This window comes from Glycine max, chromosome 16, assembly GCF_000004515.6.
Source record: "Glycine max cultivar Williams 82 chromosome 16, Glycine_max_v4.0, whole genome shotgun sequence".
Classification (NCBI taxonomy): domain Eukaryota; kingdom Viridiplantae; phylum Streptophyta; class Magnoliopsida; order Fabales; family Fabaceae; genus Glycine; species Glycine max.
The window spans coordinates 15,881,579-15,906,363 of record NC_038252.2 but is presented as its reverse complement, the minus strand read 5'-3'; the positions used below and the strand labels follow the sequence as shown (position 1 = coordinate 15,906,363).

The following is a 24,785-nucleotide window of genomic DNA, read 5'->3' as shown; positions in this document are numbered from 1 at the left end:
CGGCTCATCCGCATATACGTCAGCCTCAACCGAAGCTCCGTCAGCCTCTATCGCAAGGACCACTGGCTCATCGTTCGTAGTAGTGATAGGTACTCATTGCTTGCGCGCGGATGTTGTAGGCCATCGACGCTGCGAAGGATCATCGAAATCATCATGATCTCCTCTGCCCACACCTCTGCTAGTATCGTGCCCTAAGGCACGACCTAATCCTCGGGTCCTAACCATGATCTGCAAATGTCTACCGCAAATTCCATCACTGATTTCATTCACTCAAATTTCATTGGTCTAACGCAAATTCCATTGACTCAAAGTCATGCAAGTTGTCAGGATTTCATTGCCTTAGGGCTGTCATTCAGTCAATTATTTATTTGAAAGGTTGTCAGGATTTCATTTATGTATGGTTGCTAGCGTTTACTTTGCATGGTTGTGCTTCTTATTTTGTTAGCATGTGCATACGAACTGTAATAGTCTCTTTTCTCTTGCAATTTAAAGCATTCCCTATTTAATGAGAGTGGCAGATTACTAAGGCCTTGTTTGGATAAACTTCTCCATAAACACATATAGGAGAAGAAAATAACAAGTTAAAATAAAATGGGCTAATTTTAGCTAAAATGCACTTCATTTTTATAAAAGATAAAATGCATAGGTTGATTTTAGCTTATGGAGAAGGTTAATTCATTTCACCTTCCTATTTTCTCCTTCTATAAGTGCTTATGGAGAAGTTTATTCAAACAAGGCCTAAGAGTTGGATTTTATCTTGTTGTCTTGTTGACTTAGAATTTGGCAGCTCTAATTTTGAAGAGAGAGTGGGTTGGACTTAAAAGCACAATATATCATTTATAGTTATATTAAACTTAACGAATCCAAGCATTGAGAAAAAATGTTTCACTCTCTAACTAGTCGTATGTAGAAAAAGTAGAATATTAAGTGGCTAAAAATTGTAAATTTTGTTTGCCATATTCCTGGTTTTTATTTTACTTAATGAACATGTATGCTCTTAGCACTCAGTAGTACCTTGACTTGCATGCAAGTCAGGATATTTTACAAGAACATAACTTTTCAATGAACTATTTGTATGAGTCAAAATATTTTTCAATAATGCCATTTCTCAATGTATTAAAGTCTTAATATAATAAACTGAATATTCATTATTTTTAGTTTTGGATCAAAAACAATTTTCCTAACTTGCTACTCAATTATGTTGCTTCACTACTTACTCTAAATGACAACAACAACTACAAAAGACATTGGTAATAATAGAAGATATAAGACTAATCTTGAACCTTTAGCTTAACTTTTAAGTGTAGGTATTGGACATAATATTAAAACATCTACATCACTAAGCGGTTAAGACTCAACAACTTTATTCTTCTCAACTACATTCTACTAATTAAATTTGAATTTTAAAATGAGGCACAATAAGCCTGTGCATTGTCCTCATTTAAATTTTAATATGCACTCCAATGATGGCTTTCAAGAGAGTTGATCCTTGATAGACAATATATTCAACTGGGAAAGCAAATCAAATTATAAAAATATATGTATTTTTCATCAGACTACGAATCAAGTTGATCTGTAAGCTTGTTACGGATCATCTTGATCCATAAGAAACTTACGGATCAACTTGATCCGTAAGCTATTGAAGAAACTTACGGATAAAAAATCTACCCTATCGGATCAACCTAACTCTGGCAACAATGGTGGAAACGACATGGTTATGGCGCTTACCTCGACAGTGGACGGTGACGAAGCTCCCTCGACGATGGACGATGGCGTTGCTCTTCAAAGAAACCTCCTCAATGCACCTCGCAACCTCTTCACGACAAGCTCCTCTTCACGACAACAATGGTGGCTGAAGAAGAAGAAGAACCTTTCTCGACAACCTCCTCTTAATGGCAACAATGGTGACAAATGGAAACGCCGGTGAGGTGAGCAAGAAGAATACAAAAATGGCTGAGGTGAGGAAGAAGAAGAAGGAAAAGGTCTGAGGAAAAAGAGAAGAAAACACTCTGAGGAAGAAGAAACCAAAACGCAGGCAGGAGAGAGAGAGTCTCGCGTTTTTTTTTATTTTAAAAATAAGCTAGGGGTATTACGGCCTTTTCACTTCAAGTGTTGGGTGCACCAGCAAAAATGCTAGGTGCACCTAGCAATACTCGTGGTTGAGTTTGATTTGGGTTTTAATCTGTAATTTTGGTGTTGTGTATTATTTGTCGTTGTTGTCCTTCACTTGTTTTGAATCAGAAAAGGGGTAAAATATTTTTGAGTTATATAAATAGTCATTTGTCTATGTAAAGCGCTAATTAATTTATCAAGGATGAAAATTTAAATTTTAGTCCCAGATAGTAAAAAAAAGTACGATATTAAAAGTTCTTAGATGATTCATAAGAACGAAGATGTCAAAAAAATAATTATCAACATAGTTTGTCAACAGATTGGATTAAAATGTCGGTAAGTTTCGACCAAGATGTCACTAAATTTCAATCGTACTAATTTGTCATACGAAGTTTTGTTTCATTACAAATTTTCCAATCACAAATCAAGTTTTGTTTCATTACAAATTTTTCAATCACAAAAAGGAGAAGATAAAGATTACATTATATTTTATCCTTAAATTAAACAAAAAATAGGGTCTGACAAAATAGTCCAATAGGAAATTTATTGACATTTTGGTACAATATACTTGACACTTAACAAATTTTTTTGTGATATTTTCGTCCCTATGTGCCACATGTTTTTTCATTTGTGCTAACACATGAAAGTTGAACGAATGAATGAATTTGTTGCATATTTTTTTACTTTCAGGAACCAAAATTTGAATTTTAGAACAAACCTGTGAGCACATGATGAAAATGGTTATTAATCCAATATTGTTTTTGGTTGTTTTTAACATTTGGGTTTTCAAATAATAATAATTCATCTTTATTATTAACAATGAGAATTATCTCTTCTTCTTTTTTTTTTACACATTTCAGGGGATAATTTTACTTTTAAATTAATTCTTAAATTTTAAATTTTTCTTCTAACTTGCATTATTTTCCCCCTATTTTATATTATTAGTTTTTTTAATTATATCATTTTTATTAACTATATTTAACTTTTATTTTTTTATTATTTAAAAAATCTCCCCTAGTAAATATAGTGGGGAATAAAACCACCATTATTTGAAAAAATTTGTGGGAATTTGTAATCCTAATTGCATCAACTAAATTAGGTGGAAAGAATCAAATTGATGTATTTTTAAGAAAATTTGAGGAAGAAATTGAATCTTTTAAAATAATTTTTTTAAAAATTGATAATTAAACTTAATGTTTTTATTAGTTTTACTTTTTTTTGTTATTTATTCTCGTGATTTTGAAAATTTAATTATATTATTTTATAAACTTGTGTTTTTATTATTTTAATTATATAATTTTACTTCATATGTGAATTTAATATTAATAAAAATAAAAATGCAATACTTTATTAGATTGTCAAGTTAACACATTACGTGACACTTTGTTAAATTAATGGATAAATTTAAATTATATAATCAAAAGATTTTTTTATTTTTATGTACTATTAGTGTAAAAAAACATAAAATTTCAATTAATAGTATACTTTTTAAAATGATTATTATAAAGATCAAAAGTAGATTATAGTATAAAAACTATTTATATTGTTGGTATATGCATGTTAATGTTGGAGGACGTTGGAGAGACAATGAATGGTCTCCGCCAATATCTTTTTTAGTTTTGTCTTATTATGAACCTAAAAAGAATCATACAGTTTACTCTTATTTATACAAGATGTCCTTTGATAACCCCCTACACATGTTGCCTTGGCATTGGCCACGCACATGCATGCATACGATCTTTTGGATGAGTTGTTATGCACCTCTCACATGATAGAGAATTAGAGGCACGATGCATTACTTAGTATTTGTTTTAGAAACACAAGTAGGAAACTATAAACAATAAATGTTCAAATAGAATCATAACACATATGTGGATGCTTAGATGTAAATACTTAGATTTGCTTATGTGAGAATCAATCCTTATGGGGTATGGTCGATCTGACGTTACACAACCTATAAAGCATTGAGGCTATAACATAAATCCTTAAGCTGCTTGTGCAAGAGTTGACCTATATGGGGTATTCTTAGTCAGATGATTTACAAGCCAACAAACATTAAGCATGTGGCATAAATGCTTAAGCTGCTTTTGTGAGAGTTGATGACCCTTATGGTGGGTATTCTCGAATGGTCCATATATTCAATCTATTAATTTCCCTTTTGAAATTCATTGTTAGTTGATGCCATTATTATTATATTCTAAATATGGAGACATATAATGGCTAACTCAATAAAATTTAAATAATTACTTACCATACACACAATATTAATTATATTACTCTCTCAATTCTTATATTAGTATATAAATGGAAGGTGTTATGAAAATAAAAAAATATTACTTTATCTTCTCCTTTTTCTCACAAAAGAATTCAACAAGTTAGAAAGGAATATCAATTTTTCCGCAACCTTAACACAAATTGTGATAATTGGGTCTTCAAAGTTCGATAAATTTCCTATAAAACATTCATACAACACAATTGTTTGCAATTTATTTTCCATATTAATCATCTGAAATTACTTTTTCCAAACAAATATTATGTTTAATTTTTCTTAATCATAAAGTTTAATGCTAACATTTATTTTTATTCCCATGTTGAGCAAGTACACTTTTGATCACATCATCCAAGATATCCTAACGATGTCTATCTCATAAATTTTGACAAATATATGCTTTTATATAATATAGGAGAATGTTAAGATTCACTCTGAGTATGAGTATTCAATATAAAAAATTTTGATCTAAAAATTTAATTTAAAAATATTACTGTATTTTCATTTAATTAAAAAATAAAATAAAATATTTTTCCTCTCTCTTATCTTTTTTTTACGTTTCTCTCTTATAAATATATATTTTTTTTAAAATTAAATAATAAATTACAATAGTATCAATTAATTAAATTTGAAAAAAAATAGTTTATAATTTTTTAGTTTAAATTTTTTTATGCTAAATGCTAATGTACACCTAGATATTACTATTCCCCTCTAATATATATTTTTAACATCTTCAAATTATATCATGGACAAATATTAATCTACAAACAATTAGTATAATTGATATAATTTTGATAAATGTATGTTTTTTTACGTATAATTTCAACAAATGTTTTATAACTTTTTTTATAATTTAATAAAATATTTCCTTTTCAAAATTTTTTTAATATCTCAAAATTATGTTATATACAATGTATAAAAAAATTGTCTTATACAATACAATACAATTTATTTATAAATCTGCACAACTCACGACAATATCCAGTTATTATTATCCAGTAATAATAACATCCTGGGTCATATCATAAGATGATGACACATGTAATAAAAGATTAGTTGGTTGATACTGTACTTGGACTTACTTGGTGCTAGGCTAGCTGAGTGCCACAACTAGAAAAACAAAACCAAAAGGGAACCATAGGATAGAAGCCAGTTACCGCTGTAGCAATGGCATGGTCACTCACACTGCCACCGCCTTCTTCCCTTTCTTCTTCTTCTTCTCCTTCTTTTCCCACCTTCCACCACCACCACCACTCTCTCTTTTTCAATGGAGTAGTAGCGTTCACCAGGCTCCGCCATCGCCGAAACTCGAACACCCTTTCCCATGTTCCCTCTGTGGGGAAGGAAGACACTGACCTTCGTGTCTCTTCTCTTCAGGAACAGCAACTAGGCGAAGATGACGACGGCGATGATGAACCAACTCCTCAGGACATTGAATACGTTGCCCAAATCAAAAGGGTATCTCTATTTTTTTTGTTTTTCATAAAATTGATATCATCTTTTACTTGCTTTGCCTCCATTTTCCTATTGCATTTCCGTGCTCGCCTGCAGGTTTTGGAGCTTCTCAGGAAAAACCGGGACATGCTTTTCGGCGAGGTACCTTAATTATTATTATTATTATTATTATTATTATTATTATTATTATTTATTTTTTCCATTTTGCTTTACTATTCAACATTGTGTTTGTTGATGATGGTAATCATGGTGTTTTATGATATGAGGCTAATCGATGACCTTGTGAGATAGCATACATAAAGAGAGGTAATTGTCAAGTGTAAAAAGTTGGAGTGAAAATCAACATTTATGTTTAGTGCTTGTTATTAAGACAGGTGCCGAGGTTGTGAATTGTGTTGATTTCATTAACCTTAATTTTTCTTTTTAAACTTAATTCTAAAAGGAAATATAGAAAAAGTGAAAGGTAGTTATTTGGAATATTTGAGTAGAAGAACTAAGAGTTGAATTGTCATATGACCATTTTTGTTGGACAAAGTGGCCTCGATAACATAAGACGGAGTGAATTAAGTTTTAAAATTTCCCACTAACAAACTTTTAATTCTCTCTTTAAACGGAATATGTAGACTTAATAGAAAAGAAGTAAAAAACAATTCAATTGATACTTCTTTAAATTGTGCAAAGTAAAATTAAAATGCGATACATTAAAAGAGTTTAGGGAAGAGAGAATTGCAAACTCAGTTTTATACTGGTTCGGCCACACCTTGTGTCTACATCCAGTCCTCAAGTAACCCATTTGAGATTTCCACTAACTTGTAAATCCTTTTACAATTTCTAAACCACCCAGGAATACCCTTCCCTTGTGTTTAGAGAACTTTACAAATCAAGAGACCCACTGTCTCTTGATTAACAGACAATTGCTTTGAAGTACAGAAGAAAGTTTTTCTCTTTTAGAGATGATAATACAATTTGAAGTTCCTGGATGAATTCTTAACAGATTTGCAAGTGTTTGTCCAAAAATTGTTGAGAAAGCATTTGACAATGAAGTTCTTTTAGAATATCTCTCTCTTGCTTTTCGAAGTAAGACACATATATATAGACCCTTCGTGCCTTTTCAAAATGGTTTGAAGAGATGTGTCTTTTCAAAATGCTTTTTCTGAAATTTCTTCTTTGGTAATCGATTACAGGTTTATGATAATCGATTACACAATTATATTTTGAAGGGTTATGACTTTTCAAATTGAATTTCAAGAGTTCCGTTGCTGGTAATCGATTACACATCAATGGTAATCGATTACAACTTTCAAAATTCAAATTTCAAACCCTTTTAAGAAGCTGATTTGCAAACTTGTCTTCTGGTAATCGATTACCAGTGCCTTGATATGTTGGAGACAATGTGTTTTGAGGCAAAAGTTGATCTTGAATGAATCTTGAAGCAATGCTTGTTTGTTGAAGCAACCTTGTATTAATCTTGAAGCAATGTTTAACCTTTGAATGTTTGTTGAAGTAATCTTGAAAGCAACCTTGTTTGATTATTTTTAACATCATCAAAATCATGTATTCATACATTCACAATTTTGTCTCTTTAGAATTCATTTTTTTTTGGTAAATAGTCAAATTTGTCCTTGAAAGTGTGATACGGTAACAAATTGATCCCTTAAAGATGAAAAATACAAATTTAATACCTAAGTATACAAAAAGTGTGACAAATTAGTCTTGCCATTAAATTTGTGAGATCATTTTATCATTAAGTTATAATATTTAAGGACCAATTTGACAAAAGTTGTATTTTCAGAAGACGAATTTGACATAAGTTATAAAGTTTAGGGATCAATTTGTCATTAAATTATCCGCAGGACTAATTTGTTACACTTTTTGCACATTCAGGGACTAAATTTGAATTTTTCATCTTTTAGGGATCAATTTGTCAGGGCCTCACTTTTAAGGAAGAATTTGGCTATTTACCCTTTTTTTTTTCTTTTACTTTTTATGCCATGTTCTTGCTTGCTATGCCACTGCATCTCCCAATCATATTGTCTTTGCCTATGAAGATCCAGTGATTCTTTCTGGATCCAACTTTCAGGTCAAATTAACCATAATGATTGAAGACCCTAGAGAAGTTGAGAGAAGAAGATTACTTGGTATTGAAGATTTAGATGGCCCAACAAGAGAAGATCTAGTTGATGCCTTGGATGAAGTGAGTTTTTTCTTTTATAATCGTGATTGTCAAATTTGAGCTTTAAAGACTGAAAGCTTTAGGGTTTATTCAAAATCTTGTTTGGACTGAAGTACTGAACATCAGGTTGTTCTTTAGGGTACTGATATCTGGCTTTTGAAAACCTATTAGGATCCAACCTGTTGAGAGTTATGTATTATGCACCTGATTAACACGTGGAGTGTACTATACAGTCTATACTATAATATATTGCTAGCCTAATTATTAAGTATAAATACTATATCTATTTATTTTAGATGCTATCAGGAACCGTCATTGTTCTTCTTCTTTTCCTATACCTTTCCGCCATGCATACAAACACACAAATAAAACCTTTACAAACACATGAGAGGTCATGCTCTTATTTGATTTGGTCATTTTGGTGATTTTCTAGTTTGTGCAGTGACCTGTGCATTTTTTTTATTGGTTATTAATTATATTACTGTGGCATGTCCAGACATTTCTTTCCCAATAAGCATAGTTAGTCAGTCCAGACATTTCTCATGGGAAAGAATTTGAAAGGAGTCCCAGGTCATGGGATTCTTTATTAAAGACAATGGGCACAACTGAGTAGGTTATTCTAATGCAGACTGGGGGTGGCTGTCCTATAAATTGAAAATAAACCTTTGACTATTATGTGTTCATTGAAGAAAATTTGATTCTAGGAAAAGTAACAAACAAATTTGAATATCAAGGTCAAGTGCAGAGTTATTATAGGTGCATCTTTACTCAAAATGAGATTAGTTTTGGGACTGCCTGACTTTGACTCTGGAGTGACAATCTAGCACATTGCCTTGAACCTGGTATTTCATGAAAGAACAGAACACATAGAAGCTGATTGTCATTTTATTCAGGAATAGTTCAGCAAGGACTTGTATCCATTTGGCATGTTAGAGTTGGTGAACAGGTAGCCGATATCTTCTTGAAGGCACTTAATGTGAGTAGGCTGTAAGGTTGATTACCTTTATAACAAGTTGGACATGATTAATGTCTATGATCCAACTTGAGGGTAAGTGTTGTGAGTTAGGTGTATAATGCACGTGATTAATGTCTAGAGGGTGTTTATGCACTCTGTACTATATTGTATTGCTAACCTAATTTAGTGACCGAGGGTAGTATATTGTACTGCATAGTATTGCTAGCCTAATTTACCGTATATGAATACAGAGATTCGCACCCACTTAGGGTCCAGTTTTCCCGAATACACTTGTGTTTTGCCAACCCAACTCGGCTAAATAACTTGAAAACCTCAAAATGTTCACAATCATGTCTCCTTGAAGAAACTAGTGTTTTTGTCTGCCCTAGCTCCTCTCCACTTTCTCTAGAACAGCATCATAGATTGTATTTCTGCTATCATCAATGAAAAAGTAGCTTCCTTCTAGTTTCAGTAACTTCTGTTCATGCCTTTTGGTAACTTCTAGCTGCCATTTATATGTTTTTAAACCCAAAATGTTAAGAATGAGAGAGTAATCTCCAATTTATTGTCTGCAATGCGATCTTGTGTAATTATGTAATGTGTACCTTGGTTTTTAAGTCAATTGCTAATTTCAGAAAAAAATCTATGAATTTACTAGATCAATGAAGGAAAAATTCCCAAGGATAGAGCTTCTCTCCAGATGCTTGCTGAGGAATTGGCTTCATGGCCTAATCTAGAGGTATGGTTGAATTTGAACATTTGATAATCTCTGATTCATAGTGTATGATGCCTTGAACATGTTTGTGAGGGTTGATTCCTTTGTATTTATAGTTTATAGAGTTTGAACTTTACTTTGTCCGCTTCCTTGTATTGTTTCATGGAGTTTTTAAATTCTTCCTTGTATTGTTTCATGGAGTTTTTAAATTCTCAAAAATCTGTGAAATGGATCAAAACCGTAATTGTAAGATAGATTAAACTCTATCTCAAAGGGAAGAAGATTTTAATATACTACCTTAGGTTCTATATATTGCTTCATAATTACTGTGCTACACAATCTGGATATCAATTTTAGTAGTTACCTTATATGAGAGTCTTAGTTGTTTTAAGGAAATTTTAGTCGCTCTTTCCTTCTTGGTAATACACAAACCGTATAGATATTAAAGTTTGTATTGTAGAAAGTCATGCAAATTCAAGACACTCAGAATTCAGAAATGAGAGTTGAAAACTAATTGGAATTAATGAGGGTCTATACTTGATGGCTTGTCAGAACCCCAAACCCAACTTTTGAAACACTAGTTTTTTTTTCAGACTTCTTCCTTGTGTTGTTTTGTTCTAGCCATTAAATTGCTCAAATTTTCTGCTGCCCAAAATTCTATTGTTAACATTGTAGAATCTGATAAAAACCTGTCCAGATTCATGAAATTAATCTGAAAAAGAAAATTCAGATATGTTTAGAAAGTGTTGAAATTGCTACAAATTTCTAGAATATTCTATGTATGAAAATAGTAGAATATCCTAGAAATATAGTGTGTATGAATATGGTAGAACAATCTAGAACTATAATGTGTATGAATATGGTAGAACAATCTAGAACTATAAGTATATGAATATGATAGAACAATCTAGAACTATAATTGTATGTATAAGATAGAAGAATTTAGAACTATCATGATACTAATCTATCATGAAAACTCTAGAAAGATGTAAAGTAATGTAGAAACATTCATCACCATTGAAAGGTTGGTGACTTGAGCCTATAAATAGGCAATTGGTATGTTGTAATTGATCATCCAAGAAATCAATGACATAGCCTTCTTTCTAAAACAATTCTCTAAAACTATCAATTATCAACTATCATATAATAGACTACCAACAGTGGTATCAGAGCTACGTTCGGTCATACTTTGGGCGTAGTTATATCACCTATCTACCATTCCAAAATCCTTCCAACTACTTCAAAAATTTCCTTTGTACTATTAACTCACTCCAATAATATTTTTTCTAAGCTATGGATAACACTACTCAATCGTCAACTATTTATGTCCCTATCTTCAATGGTGAAAATTATGAATGCTGGCGTGTTAAAATGGAAACATGTTTTTCATCTCAAGATTTATGGGACATAGAAGAAGAAGACTTCACCGTTCCCGCGGATACTTCAGCTCTTAATGCATCTCAAGAAAAAAGAGTTGAAGAAAAATAAACAGAAAAATTCAAAGGCGTTGTTCACCTTACAACAAGCGGTGACTGATCCAATTTTCCCAAGAATTATGGGAGCTAAGACTACCAAAGAAGCGTGGAACACATTGCAGGAGGAGTTTCAAAGAAGTGTTAAGGTATGTGTCATTAAACTTCAATCTCTAAGAAGAGATTTTGAACTATTGAAGATGAAGGAGTCTGAGACAGTTAAAGATTATTATTCTAAAGTTAAAGAAATATAGTTAATCAAATGAGAGCTTTTGGGGAAGATATTCTTGAGAAAATTCTAATTACTATGCCCCAAAAGTTTGATCCAATCGTGACAACGATTGAGGAAACCAAAGATTTGTCTACTCTATAACGTGTGGATTCTCTTGAAGCATATGAGCAAAGACTGTATAGGCATAAAGAAGATACACTTGAAAATGCCTTCCAGTCAAAGTTTAAATTTCAGCCCCAAAACAAAGAAAATGGAGGAAAGAAAAATTATGGAGAAACTTCCAGAAGAAGAGAAGGTTCTAGGAATTTCCTTAAGAACAAAACAGATAAAAATCCTCCATGCAATATAAGCAAAAGGCAAGGCCACACAGAAAAAAATTGTTGGTTCCGTAATATGCCACAATGCAACCATTGCAAGAAGTTCGGGCACATAGAGAAAAATTGTCGCAACAAAAATAGGCATCAAGTTAATATCACAGAGGAGCATGATCAAAAACAATGTATGTTATATGTCACTCAAGACTCAATAAAAGAAAAGAGAGGAAGTTGGTACTTGGATAGTGGATGTAGCAATCACATGGCCAAGGATGAGACTATTTTCAAAAGCATTGACGAGTCTGTCAAAGTCAAAGTTTGACTGGGGAATGGAAGTGTGGTTGAATCAAAAGGAAAAGGCATTGTCATGGTGGAGACAGATAAAGGTACGCGACTCATCCATGATGTCTTACTAGTTTCTAGCCTAAAAGAAAATCTTCTAAGCATTGGCCAAATGATGGAGAGAGGCTACACACTTCACTTTGAAGGAGGTGTATGCAAAATCTTAGACAACAAAAATAAAAGGTCTGAGATAACCCAAGTAAAGATGAATAAGAGCAATAGAAGCTTCCCTCTAAATTTAAAATATGCAACAAACATTGCCATGAAGGTACAAGTTGATGATTCATGGCTATGGCATCGAAGATTTGGCCACTTCAACAAACATGCCTTGAAGTTGTTATATGAGAAGAACATGATGAGAGATCTTCCAAGCATAAAGGAGAACAATGAAGTGTGTGAAGGATGTCTCCTTGGTAAGCAACACCAATTTCCTTTCTCAACAAGCGGAGCATGGAGAGCGAAAGATCTATTGGAGCTGATACATACAGACGTCTGTGGACCAATGAGGACGCCATCACATCAGAACAACAGGTACTTCATACTCTTCATTGATGACTTCTCTAAAATGGCATGGGTATATTTTCTAAAAGAAAAATCAAAAGTCTTTGGAGTATTCAAAAAGTTCAAGGCCCTTGCTGAAAATCAAAGTGGAAAATGGATAAAAGTACTAAGAAGTGATCGCGGCAAAGAGTACACCTCTCGCGAGTTTGAAAGATTTTGTGAGGATGAAGGCATTGAACGACAACTTACAGTCGCATATTCTCCTTAACAAAATGGAGTGTCCGAGAGAAAGAATTGACAGTTATGGAAATGGCTAGATCGATGCTCAAGGAGAAGGGACTACCTAACACATTCTGGGCTGAAGCAGTCTACACTGCTGTTTACATACTCAACAGATGCCCAACTAAGTCTGTAAAAGACAAGACTCCAATTGAAGCTTGGAACGGGAAGAAGCCATTAGCAAAGCACCTAAGGGTCTTTGGATCTATATGCTACATTCATATTCCAGACGTGAAGAGGCACAAGCTTGAAGACAAGATCATACGAGGTCTCTTCCTTGGGTATAGCAATATCTCTAAGGGCTACTGTGTCTACAACTTGCAAACTAAGAAACTCGTTATCAGTCGAGATGTTGAAGTTGATGAGTACGCTTCTTGGAATTGGGATGAAGAAAAAGTGGAGAAAAACGTTCTTATACCCGATCAACTACCTCAAGAAAAAGCTGAGGAAGAAGACCCAGGTGAACCACCTTCACCTCCACCACAACAACAAGATCAAGAACTATCATCACCAGAGTCTACTCCAAGACGAGTAAGATCTTTGGTGGACATATATGAAATCTGTAACTTGGCCATACTTGAACCTGAAAGCTTTGAAGAAGCGTCAAAGCAGGAAGTGTGAGTCAAGGCAATGGAAGAAGAGATACAGATGATCGAGAAAAACAACACATGGGAGTTAGTAAATCGTCCCCATGGAAAAGATATCATTGGGGTTAAGAGGGTCTATAAGACAAAGCTCAACCCTGATGGCACCATACAAAAACACAAGGCGAGGCTAGTAACTAAGGGTTACTCACAGCAATCCGGAATTGACTACGATGAGACATTTGCACCAATAGCTCATCGTGATACCATAAGAGCTTTAATAGCTCTTGCATCACAAAAAGGATGGAGTATCCATCAACTAGATGTCAAATCCGCCTTCCTTAACGACGCACTTGAAGAAGAGATCTATGTGGAATAGCCACAAGGATTCGTGTCTGAAGGCAAAGAAAGCAAAGTGTTAAGACTAAGAAAAGCACTCTACGGTTTGAAGCAAACACCAGCATGATATAGCAGAATCGATCAGTATTTCATGGATTGAGGATTCAGGAGGAGCAAGAGTGAGCCTACACTTTACATCAAGTCTCAAGCTACACGGCCTGACATAATGTATACTACAAGTCTTCTATCAAGATTCATGCAAAGCCCAAGTCAAATACACTTTGGAGCAGGAAAAAGAATTTTGAGGTATCTACAAGGAACAAAAGAGTTCGGTATATGGTATACTACCGAAACCAACTCAGAATTACTTGGCTACACCGACAGTGATTGGGCAAGTTCGGCAGATGACATGAAGAGTACCTCTAGCTATGCTTTCTCACTAGGATCGGGAATGTTCTCTTAGGCGTCGAAGAAGCAAGCTACAGTAGCACAATCAACAGTAGAAGCAGAGTACGTCTGAAGCAACGAGTCAAGCTATATGGCTTCGTAGGATACTTGAAGACATGGGAGAAAAACAAGATGAGCCTACTAAAATCAACTGCGACAACAAATCAACAATTGCAATGGCGAAGAATCCAGTTCATCACAGCAGAACAAAACACATAGCAATCAAGTATTACTTTATCAGAGAAGCTGAAGCAACTAAAGAGATCAAACTCGACTACTGCAGAACAAAAGATCAAATTGCATACATATTCACGAAGGCGTTGCCGAGACCAAGATTTGAAGAATTACGAGCTATGTTCAGAGTCACAGAAATTTGCATCAAGGAGGAGTGTTGAAATTGCTACAAATTTCTAGAATATTCTATGTATGAAAATAGTAGAATATCCTAGAACTATAGTGTGTATGAATATGGTAGAACAATCTAGAACTATAATGTGTACGAATATGGTAGAACAATCTAAAACTATAAGTGTATGAATATGGTAGAACAATCTAGAACTATAAGTGTATGTATAAGATAGAAGAATCTAAAACTATCATGATACTAATCTATCATGAAAACTCTAGAAAGACCTAAAGTAATGTAGAAACATTCACCACCATTGAGAGGTTGGTGACTTGAGCCTATAAATAAGCAATTGGTATGTTGTAATTGATCATCCAAGAAATCAATGACATAGCCTTCTTTCTAAAACAATTCTCTAAAACTATCAACTATCAACTATCAACTATCATCTAATAAACTACCAACAGAAAGTTCTGTATCTTTATGGTTTTATTTCCTTATTTCTCTCTTGATTTGTAGTGGGTGATTTGTTTCTCTATTTATTTCCATATTTGTAGCAGAATTAGTCATCTGATTCTGCGTAAATACCCTATATATCATTCTTCAGAACTGTGAGGAATGAAATCTCTAAACCTAGAACATTGATATCAATTCTTTCACCTTGTCAGCTTCTAAACCTTGAAATCTTTAACCTCAGATCCTTTAATCTTAGAACAATGATTTACTGCTGAATTAGATCATGTGCTGTTAAGAATGAGTTTAATTTTGATCTATTGTCAGATTGAAATTTTTTCCGCAATCATCGAATTTTGTGCTGACACTGACACATCACTAAGTTTGACTGTTTCAATTTTCAAGTAGTTGTTTTCATGATCAAACTCATTTAAATATTTAATAATGTGTCAATATTTGATTTGATCTGCACACAATTGTTGCATTGACAGTGGATCAAAATCTAACCTATAAAATATATAGGAAGAATAAGATGTATTTATTATTTAGAATGGTCATTGTGACTACTGCATTCAAAAGTTTGGTCTTAAATATTTTGTCTTCCCTTAATTTGAAGGACCATGACATGATAGCCAATTGTTTAGCACAATACCTAATCCATTTGTTTCAAATTCGATCATTGAAATATTTTGCATCCCTTATGTTCTCTGAATGTAATAAATTTAATTTCTCTCTAAATCTATAGCTCCTTGTTAGAAGTAATGCATGAGCTTCCACCTAACAGCTTATGCTTTTAGGAGAGTTGGTATTTGATGTGGTGATAGAACCTCTGACATCAAGTGGATTTTAGGAATTCAATTCTTGCCGCACCATTTCTTCTAATTAATAAAAGAAAAGAGTTTTGGTTCTAGGTTGCGTGGGTCTATGTATTGTACATACTTTACGCTTAATCGACTATTTTTATTGTTAGAATATATGAAAATATCCATTATCCAATATTATCTTGATCATCTTAGATCATCTCATAGTATTAGTTTCCCTATTTCCTTATTTTATGATTTGTTTCCTATTTAGTTAGAATTATGATTAGCATAAAATTAGGGTTAGTGCTCTAGGTTTGTTTGATGAACATATCATCAGACAGTGATACATCACTTTATATCAAATTAATATCAATTTCATGGTATTTTGTCTCTATTTTTTGTATTTTCTCCCTCTATAAAACTACATAATTTCAGCACATATCATAACTTTGGAAGGGGAGCATAAACTTATGCTGGTTATTAAGGGAAGTGTACTCACCAACATATAAGGTTATCCAGGGATGTAGACAAATTTGAACTTTTGCCTGCCTCCTTTATTACTAAACCAGAATATGAACCTAAATCAAATTTGTTATAAACATTGAGTTAATAATAATTTGAAGATTCATCCTTTTATGTATTACTAATCAGAGAAAACAAGTTGCTCCCTTGTCCCTTCATACATAAATTTGTTCATTTTCCTGTTGCCAAACAATATGTCAGCGCTTGGACTGACTGCTTGCTGGATCTTGACATTTATCTACTGAAAAACATTTACGGAGGGTGCATCATGGTTCCATATTGTACATATGAATTCCTTTCACTTTTTGGTAATTGCACTTAATATGATGATGTGGAGCATTAATTAGGATTATCATGTCTTTTCATTTAAATCTTGATTTATTTCAGTTTATCTGGTTTCTTGATCACTTTTTGATTTCAGATTCTTATTTTATTAATTAGAATAATTTTTAGATAAGATCCTATTATTAGGATTCTCTTTATTTTTATTTTATCAATTAGGATAATTGTTAGGGATATCTTTGTAGCCTATTAAAAGGCCAGACTTGATTGAAATTTAATCAATGAGAAACAAAAAAATATGAAATTATAAATATAAATTTCTAACTGTACGTACCTTGTGAAAAAAAAAAAATTATTGTAGAGTTAGCTATTCCATCTTTTTTAGAAATTATGTTCAAATAAGCAAATATATCGTGGTGCAGCGGTAAAGTTGTGCCTTGGTGACTTGTTGGTCATGGGTTCAAATCCGGAAACAGCCTTTTTAGCCTCTGGGCAATGGGGTACGAAGTTTTTTTTTTTAAGCAAATATATCGTGGTTGCAGAAGTCTATAACAATATTCAGAAAAAACTTGTGTTAGTTTAGGAAGGGTTGATGAGTCTGCTTCTCACTCTCACTAAAACTTGTGTTGGCTTAGGAGGGGATCTATCAAGGACGAGTATACTTCTTGCTTTCCCTATAAGTTGAAATGAGTCTTCCGTGTCTAGGCCCATGACTCGATCCTATGCAAAGGTTCATAACATATGATTCAGTTTGCAGATTCATGGATCCCAAGCAGGAAAATATAATTTTGGATGGAAAGAATTGAATTTCACTTCTGCAAAAATAGGACCCTCAAATCCTGTAATAGGAATTCTTTGATGATCCAAATTTAAGCTTCAGAATCATGAGAGTAATATGCGGTTAACAGGATTTGATTTGTGTGCTGGGAGTTAAAGCATAGCTAAGCCAATGCAACTGAAAGAGGAGGTGTTTTATAGGGTTGAGTTGTAATCCTAGAAAGCTCTTCTGCCATAAAACTTAGCTGCAAGAGGGACGTTGGTTTCTTAAGGTTTTGTTATATTTGTTTTTAGGTTCTTGGATATATAGCATACAAAATATGCCCTATGGATTACTAGTATCAAGGAAAATTAGGAAAGTAAAGTGTGTTATGAGATGTTGATTGACAAGAATGCTAAATTCAAGATCTTATGAAAGACAAGTGGAATCTTTTGGATGTCGCAGTTGCAGTTTCGTCATGATTGACAAGAACGTTAAATTGCGGACAAATGCGACTGATGTGGCTGCAATTGCATTCATGGTATTGAAGTTGAGAGAGTGAAAGAATGAGAGAATTTGATAAAGTGATTTGGATTTTGGAGAACTGAAAAATTACGTTCTGATTGAGCTTCTGGTTATGTTGAAGTATTTATAGCACAGAAGCTGGGGATCTAATCTAGTTCCATCTGTGACAGTTGTAAGTTGTACCTGTCTTACAACAATCTAACCAAAATAAAGAGAGAATACAGCTTGGCCGAAAACTAAACAATCAAGCTAAAGGAGAAATAGTATTCTCTTACACCCCTCAAGCTCAATGAGGCAGAGAAACCAAAGGAGGCTCAGAGTGTGAAGAAAAGAGATATCAGCCCATTGGTCAACCCCTTACTTTGGTTCACATGACACCCTACCACCTCAATGAGATTGTATTATTTTTACCTTGAAAGGTGCTAATACTTTCTCTCTAATGTATTCATTCTTGATTGTGTCTTGTATGATCACTCATCCACCTTGACATTCTTGTCTCTACAACACTTAGTTTATGCCTTGTTGACACTTTGCTGCTGGACATTCTGTAACTTAAGCATTGTGGGTCTTATGATTATGTAGTAAAATTTTCCTTAATATTGAGGGACACTTTTTGAATGTGAGTAATTCTTGAAACATTTCTCCATTTCTTCCACTTAGCTTGAATCCTATGACTTTGATCTCTCTCTATATCCATCAATCCTTTTTTAAAATTTGAATTTCAATGTTTACGATTTTTTTTTCCAGTCTTTTGTATCTTTTTTCTGTGACATGAATTTTTGCAGCGGTAACTGGTAATAGAACTTTTGCTTTTCATTCGTTGCAGTTCCTGTTTGGTCTTTAGGAACAAATTCCTCTTCCGAATAATATGAAAGTAGAGAATTGAATGTATTTATCTCCATATTGTTTGTAACAAGTCCATTCTTTATGAAGTTTTAATTGTATGTGTGCACTGTCCTTTGCAAAGGGTGAGATTGTTTGTGATTTTTTTAATTTTGTTCCTAGCCTATTGTTGAATATCAAATACAGGTCAATTTCCATGAAATTTGCAAAAACTATTTAGATATAGTAAACAAATGCTTTCCGGCTATCTTGCTTCTTTTCTTTTATATTATATGTTTGAAATATTTGATTTTTGTTGTGGAATTATTTAGATGGTTCTTACACTATGTAATTCCAAAGTGAAACTTCAAACTTTGTCACTGTTTTCCTGAACTAACTTTCATTTCCTCTGATATATTGCATAGTTATATTAGTACCATCAAATAGTTGGATTCGCTGATTATGATGAGACATTCCTTTGAAAATGAATATTATATCAATTACTGCCATTTCTTATTTTTTTACTCTTAAAAATGGATAGGATGCCGTGCCTAAGAAAAAGCCCAGCAAATCTCTCTATGCAAAAGCCACTGACACTGGAATTGATCCAGAATTGGCTGCAAAGAAACTGAACATTGATTGGGATTCTGCTGCTGAAATTGAAGAGACAAATGCAGATGATGAGACAGAAGTGCCTTCAGTGGTGGTCAGTTCTTAACCTGCCTTAGAGATTCGTATGTTTTGCTTGTTTGGTTTGGTTAGCCACCATGATTATTGCTATTTGAATTATGATGCCTATAATTTTAGTAAAGGAATTTAGTGCAACCATAAACTTATATGAAATCTCCATATTATTTGTAATGTGTGCCTCCACATTTTCTTTATACAGATACAAGCTATTTTTGTGTTGGAATTAAAAGATTTAAAGCACGTGGATAGTTAGTTAGATTTAAAGCACATGTATATCGATTACTATTAGCAATTAATCATTATACATGTGCTGATTAGATCCTTTTGTAATTAATACGTACTTGGTATAAATATGTATCAGTGGTTTAATGATTAGCCAGTATCAGACCCTTGAAGATTCGAACGTCTATTGTGACACACATTGGTTAGTCTATTTGCGATGAGTTTGGAACAAAAAATAAGGAGTTATTATAATTATTCTTTAAGCAAATTTTCTCTCTTTTTTGTTTTAAGATAATAATAATAATTATTGTTATTATTAATGGTTAACCCTTTGAGCTTTCAACTGAAGATGTTCTACCTCCTGCAGGGCTATGGAGCACTATACTTGGTTTCGGCTTTCCCTATTATTATAGGTATTTCAGTTGTTCTGATTTTGTTTTACAATTCCCTCCAGTAGGAAATTGCATTCCACTCAAATTCAGTGTATAATGTTACACTATATTGAAATGAGTTAGTATATCGCAATGTTCACCTAACATCATCACAAGTTTATTATTAGTCTAATTACGTTACAAAATTCATCTTTTTGAGGAAAGATGTCCATGAAAGAAAAGCCGATGGTTGTTGCAATTGATTGTTTACCGGCGGATAACACGGGACATTTATTACACTTATATAAATATTTCTTATTTTATTTAAAATATTCATAAAATTATTAAAAAAATGTTTAAATATCTGAAAATGATTTCAACTATGTTAAATTTAAATATTTTGTAATTTTGAAATGTAAAGTGATAAAATAATCAATTGATTTATAACAATATTATAAATAAAAAAATTTATAATCTTTAAAGTTTATAAAAAAACACTTGAATAATTTAAAATATAAAAATAATTAAATTGGATAAAATTATGGAAATCAAATATGATTTAAAATAAATTATTATTTAATCTCTAATAGATACTTTATATTTCATTAGTGGTTATGTAACATGAGTTATCATAGGTGTTTAGTAATAAAAATCTAAAAATGTTAAATGCAAAAAAGAAAAACACTAGTGGGGGAGAGCGGTTGGATAGTATATTTGTGAACATTAAAAGCTTTTTGAAAACTTTTCGCAAATCTTTAGATGAAAAAATCATTTGTAAATGCTTTGCCCAAAGAAAGTGTGAAGGATCAAATAGAAGCAATGACGTGAAAACACAAGTTTTTTTTTATTGGTTTACTCAACTTAAGTTACGTTTAATTCTCCTTTAACTTTAGAAGTATTTTCTAAGTCACTTTTGCCTTTATCAAGTATTATCTATGTTACACCTGACAACAACAAATAATCTCCCCCTGAAATTGAAAATTTGAGTATTATTTAACACAAAGTCACTTTTGACATTTACAAATAAAAAAATAATTAAAAAGATTACAAGAATCTATATGAAAGTTTAGTGCAATTACAATAACTGTCATGAAAAGAATAGTGTTTAAGCACAGATTGTTTCACCAAGAATGATTATACTTCTTACTTCAAATTTTCTCTCAATATCTTTATATAGGCATAAGAGATCTTGTATCTGTTGTTAGATAGAGACATTGAATTTCTTCTTGTTTTGAGCTTCATTAAAAGCATGGGAAGCTTGACATGTTTCCAATTTTGATGTGTTCGCTTCTGTAGATGAGAGAAGGGGTATGTATCCTTTCTTTTCAAAAAACTTATGATATTCTCCGGTCTTTTATTGCTTTTCTGCATTTTCCCACATCAATTTTTTCGTTGTATTGATCCTCAAAAACTTCTAATGCATTACACAGCCTATCACTTGTGTGTGGAGTGAGAAGATAAATAAACCTAACAGAAATGAACAAGATGCACATATCACATTTAATTATTTGATCATACAAAAAGGCCAAAGAATTTATAATATAAAATTTGTTTAGAAAAATTACATTACCTCAAAATGTGACTTTGCAAGTTTGAAGAGCCGTCAATATAGTGTATAGTGACAGCCATGTACCCCTCTATTGATTGCTTGAAGTCCACATGTTTGATGCAATGACCACTCTTCCATTAAGACTATCTAATAACTTCAAAGCTACTACTCTCTCTTCCTTATAGATTTTTGAAAATCTCTTTCTTCATCGTGTTTCTAGAAAGGACTTGGAAGGCCAGTTGGAGAGCTGCTACAAATCTCCTAAAAGCAAGATTATCCACAATTGATAGTGGATACTCATGCATAATAGTTGCAAGGGCAAACAATCTCCTTACAATTTATAGATCATAAATCCCTATGCTCAGCTCTTGTTTACCTTGACTAACCTTAGGCGTAAGAAAAGTTTATCCTTTTCCTTTTAGCCAAAGCTTGTAATGCATACAAGTTTATCCTTTCAGCCAAAAAAAGCCATTTAAGAAGATAAGAGCATACATAGCTTGGGATAATAATGATGCTAGCTCTTCAAGTGACTCAAGTGAGGAAGAAGAAACAAACTTGTGACTCATGGCAAACATTGATCAGGATGAGACCAAAAGCAATGTAAGTGACTCTTCTTCCAATCTAACACAAACTATGACAACCTACTTGATGCATTCAAAGAGTTAGATGAAGAAGTACAAAGGCTCACCTTTGTGAACAAGACTTTAAAAGGCCAAGTTAGATGACATATTGAGAAATTTACCACTTTACAAAATGAAGTCCATGATTTGAGAAAAAAGAAAGTGGATTTAGAAAAATTTGTTGAGGACTCCATTTCTAAATGTAAATCTAGAAATATTGCTTCTAGCTCAAATTGTGAAAATTGCAAGCATATTCAATGCTTATCTTGAAAAGACACTTGCAAAGTTCACAAGTGGAAGAGAAAACTCAAATGCCTTGTTGAGTTCTTAAAAGTGTGTCATGGGTAGGGCTAGACTTAGGTATGGTTTCGAGAGAAAAAACAAGCTTATAAGAATTTCTTTAACTTCTCTACACCCTTTTCATTTCATGTCACTATTGCATGTATAGAGGTCATAGCTCTTCATCATGTTTCATCAAAAGATATGGAGTTCCAAGCGGGAAGTACAAAGTGGATTCCCAAAGGAAACCAAAAGACTACTAACCCAAAAGGACCCAACATTAATTGGATACCTCAATCTTCTCTCTAAACTTGTTTTGTAGGTATGCCTTAAAGTCAAGATATCAACATGGTATTTGGATAGTGGGTGTTCAAGGCATATGAGACAAATCCAAATTTGTCTCTCTAATGGCAAAACAAGAAAGATTTGTTACCTATGGAGACAACAACAAAAGGAAGATTCTAGGTTATGATAATGAAATTTTGAATGTTTTAGCAACCTTGAGGAGACTAGACCATTGATATTGGAGAAGCAAATTGTTGATACAAGTCAACAATCTACAAAGGAGCTGCCCAAAGAATGGAGAACCTCTAGGGTCTTAACACTTGACAACAGAATATGTGATATAAAAAAACGGGTAGCCACTTGTAACTGTCTTAATAATTTTTTTTATAGATATGTGGTTTTTGTATCCCAAGTAGAACCAAAATCTATTAAAGAAGCTTTACTTGATGAACATTGGTTGTTGACAATGCAAGAAGAATTGACTCAATTTAAAATAAATGAAGTTTGGGATCTTTGCCAAGAACTAATGCTCAACAAGTAATTGGAATTAAATGGTTTAGAAAAAAAATTGATGAAAATGGTTTTATAACAAAAAACAAAGCCCGTTTAGTAGCCAAAGGTTATAGCAAAAAAGAAGACTGATTATGATGAGACTTATGTCCCTATTGCAAGACTTAAGGCCATAAGACTTCTTCTAGCTTTTGATTTCTTAATGGAGTTTAAGCTTTCCCAAATGGATGCCAAAATTGCTTTTTTGAATGGATACCCAAAAAAGGAAATCTATGTTTCTTAACCCCCTCAATTTATTGATTATAACTTTCCTAATCATGTATACAACTTAAAGAAAGCACTTTATGAACTTAAGAAAGCTCCTAGGTATTGGTGTGAAAGATTGAATAATTTCTTACTTGAACATAAATTTGAAAGAGGTAAGGTTGACACTACCTTGTTCATTAAGAAAACTAAAAAGGACATCTTACTAGTTTAAATTTATGTTGATGATATTATTTTTGGAGCTACAAATGATGTCTTGTGTAAAGAGTTTGCTAAGACCATGAAGGGAGAGTTTGAAATGTCCATGATGGGAGAGTTATCCTACTTCAAATGATTCCAAATAAAATAGTTAGAAAGTGTCATCTTCATCAACCAATCCACGTATTGTATTGACTTACTTAAGAAGTTTGGTATGGAGAAGTCCAAAGAGTCATCAATACCTATGTCCACCTCATGCTACCTTGATTGAAATGAAAAAGGCAAACATATAGATAAATCAAAATTTAGAGGTATGATTGCTTCAATATTATATCTAACTATTAGTCGTCTCGATTTATGCATAGTGTTTGTATATGTGTCAAATTTCAAGCTAATCCCAAGGAAACTCATTTAGTGCTTGTTAAGAGGATTCTTAAGTACATTAAAGATACATTAAAAGTGGGATTTTGGTATCCTAAAGGTGCATCTATTAGCTTAGTTAGGTATTCCAATTCAAATTATGCAAGGTGTAAAGTTGATAGGAAGAGTACTAGTCGTACATGTCATCTTCTTAGTAGTGCTTTGGTTTTTTGGCACTCTAAAAAGCAAGTTTGCATGGCTCTATCCACATCTGAGGCTGAGTATCTTGTTGTTGGTAGTTGTTGTGCTAAGATCCCTTGGATGAAACAACAAATAGAAGATTTTGGTATCTTTCATGATCACATTCCTTTGAGATGTGACAACACAAGTGCAATTAACTTGACCAAAAATCATGTCATGCATTCCAGAACTAAGTATATAGAAATAAAACATCATTTCCTTAGAGTTTTATTATTAGATGTTAAAATGATTAAATATGTTATAATATTGCACTTAAATTTTAATTTAATTTAAATATAAATTGAAAATAATTAAATTATTTTACAATAATATTTTTGAAAAAAATTATTTCCATATATAACATTAGATTCCTCTCTAATTATTTTATATGATTTTATAAAATAACAATGTTAATGCATGTTAAAAATAAGGATGGTATAAATTGAATTGCACGATGCATATATAACATGAGTAGTGAAAACTTTTCAATTTTAATAT

The 24,785-nt window shown here is 32.6% G+C and overlaps 1 protein-coding gene and 1 long non-coding RNA gene across 3 annotated transcripts; both read left to right on the top strand.

Annotated features, from left to right (window-relative positions):
• The first annotated feature begins 5,460 nt into the window (after positions 1-5,460).
• Positions 5,461-20,188, top strand: LOC100816881 (uncharacterized). 2 transcript variants are annotated; one of them, XM_041010197.1, is made up of 6 exons: positions 5,461-5,839; positions 5,933-5,977; positions 7,917-8,030; positions 9,623-9,703; positions 19,241-19,405; positions 19,751-19,819. In XM_041010197.1, exons 1-6 carry the CDS (start codon positions 5,549-5,551, stop codon positions 19,763-19,765), a joined length of 711 nt encoding a protein of 236 aa, XP_040866131.1. In that variant the 5' UTR covers positions 5,461-5,548; the 3' UTR covers positions 19,766-19,819. The 2 variants fall into 2 exon arrangements, with proteins under 2 accessions (XP_040866131.1, NP_001241562.1); NM_001254633.2 differs by lacking the exon at positions 19,751-19,819 and adding an exon at positions 19,979-20,188 and having other exon boundaries at positions 5,533-5,839.
• Positions 20,189-20,591: 403 nt separating this feature from the next.
• On the top strand, positions 20,592-23,166 carry LOC106796377 (uncharacterized). The gene is made up of 2 exons (XR_001385369.3): positions 20,592-22,131; positions 22,753-23,166. It is a non-coding gene; the product is annotated as an uncharacterized lncRNA (long non-coding RNA).
• The last annotated feature ends 1,619 nt before the right edge of the window (positions 23,167-24,785 follow it).

What these genes read in the sequence shown, in the direction of transcription:
- LOC100816881 (NM_001254633.2), top strand. Translation starts at nt 5,549, where the DNA reads ATGGCATGGTCACTCACACTGCCACCGCCTTCTTCCCTTTCTTCTTCT. An exon ending in ACGTTGCCCAAATCAAAAGG is followed by an intron (nt 5,840 to 5,932) that starts GTATCTCTATTT and finishes GCTCGCCTGCAG; the next exon opens with GTTTTGGAGCTTCTCAGGAA. An exon ending in TAGTTGATGCCTTGGATGAA is followed by an intron (nt 8,031 to 9,622) that starts GTGAGTTTTTTC and finishes TGAATTTACTAG; the next exon opens with ATCAATGAAGGAAAAATTCC.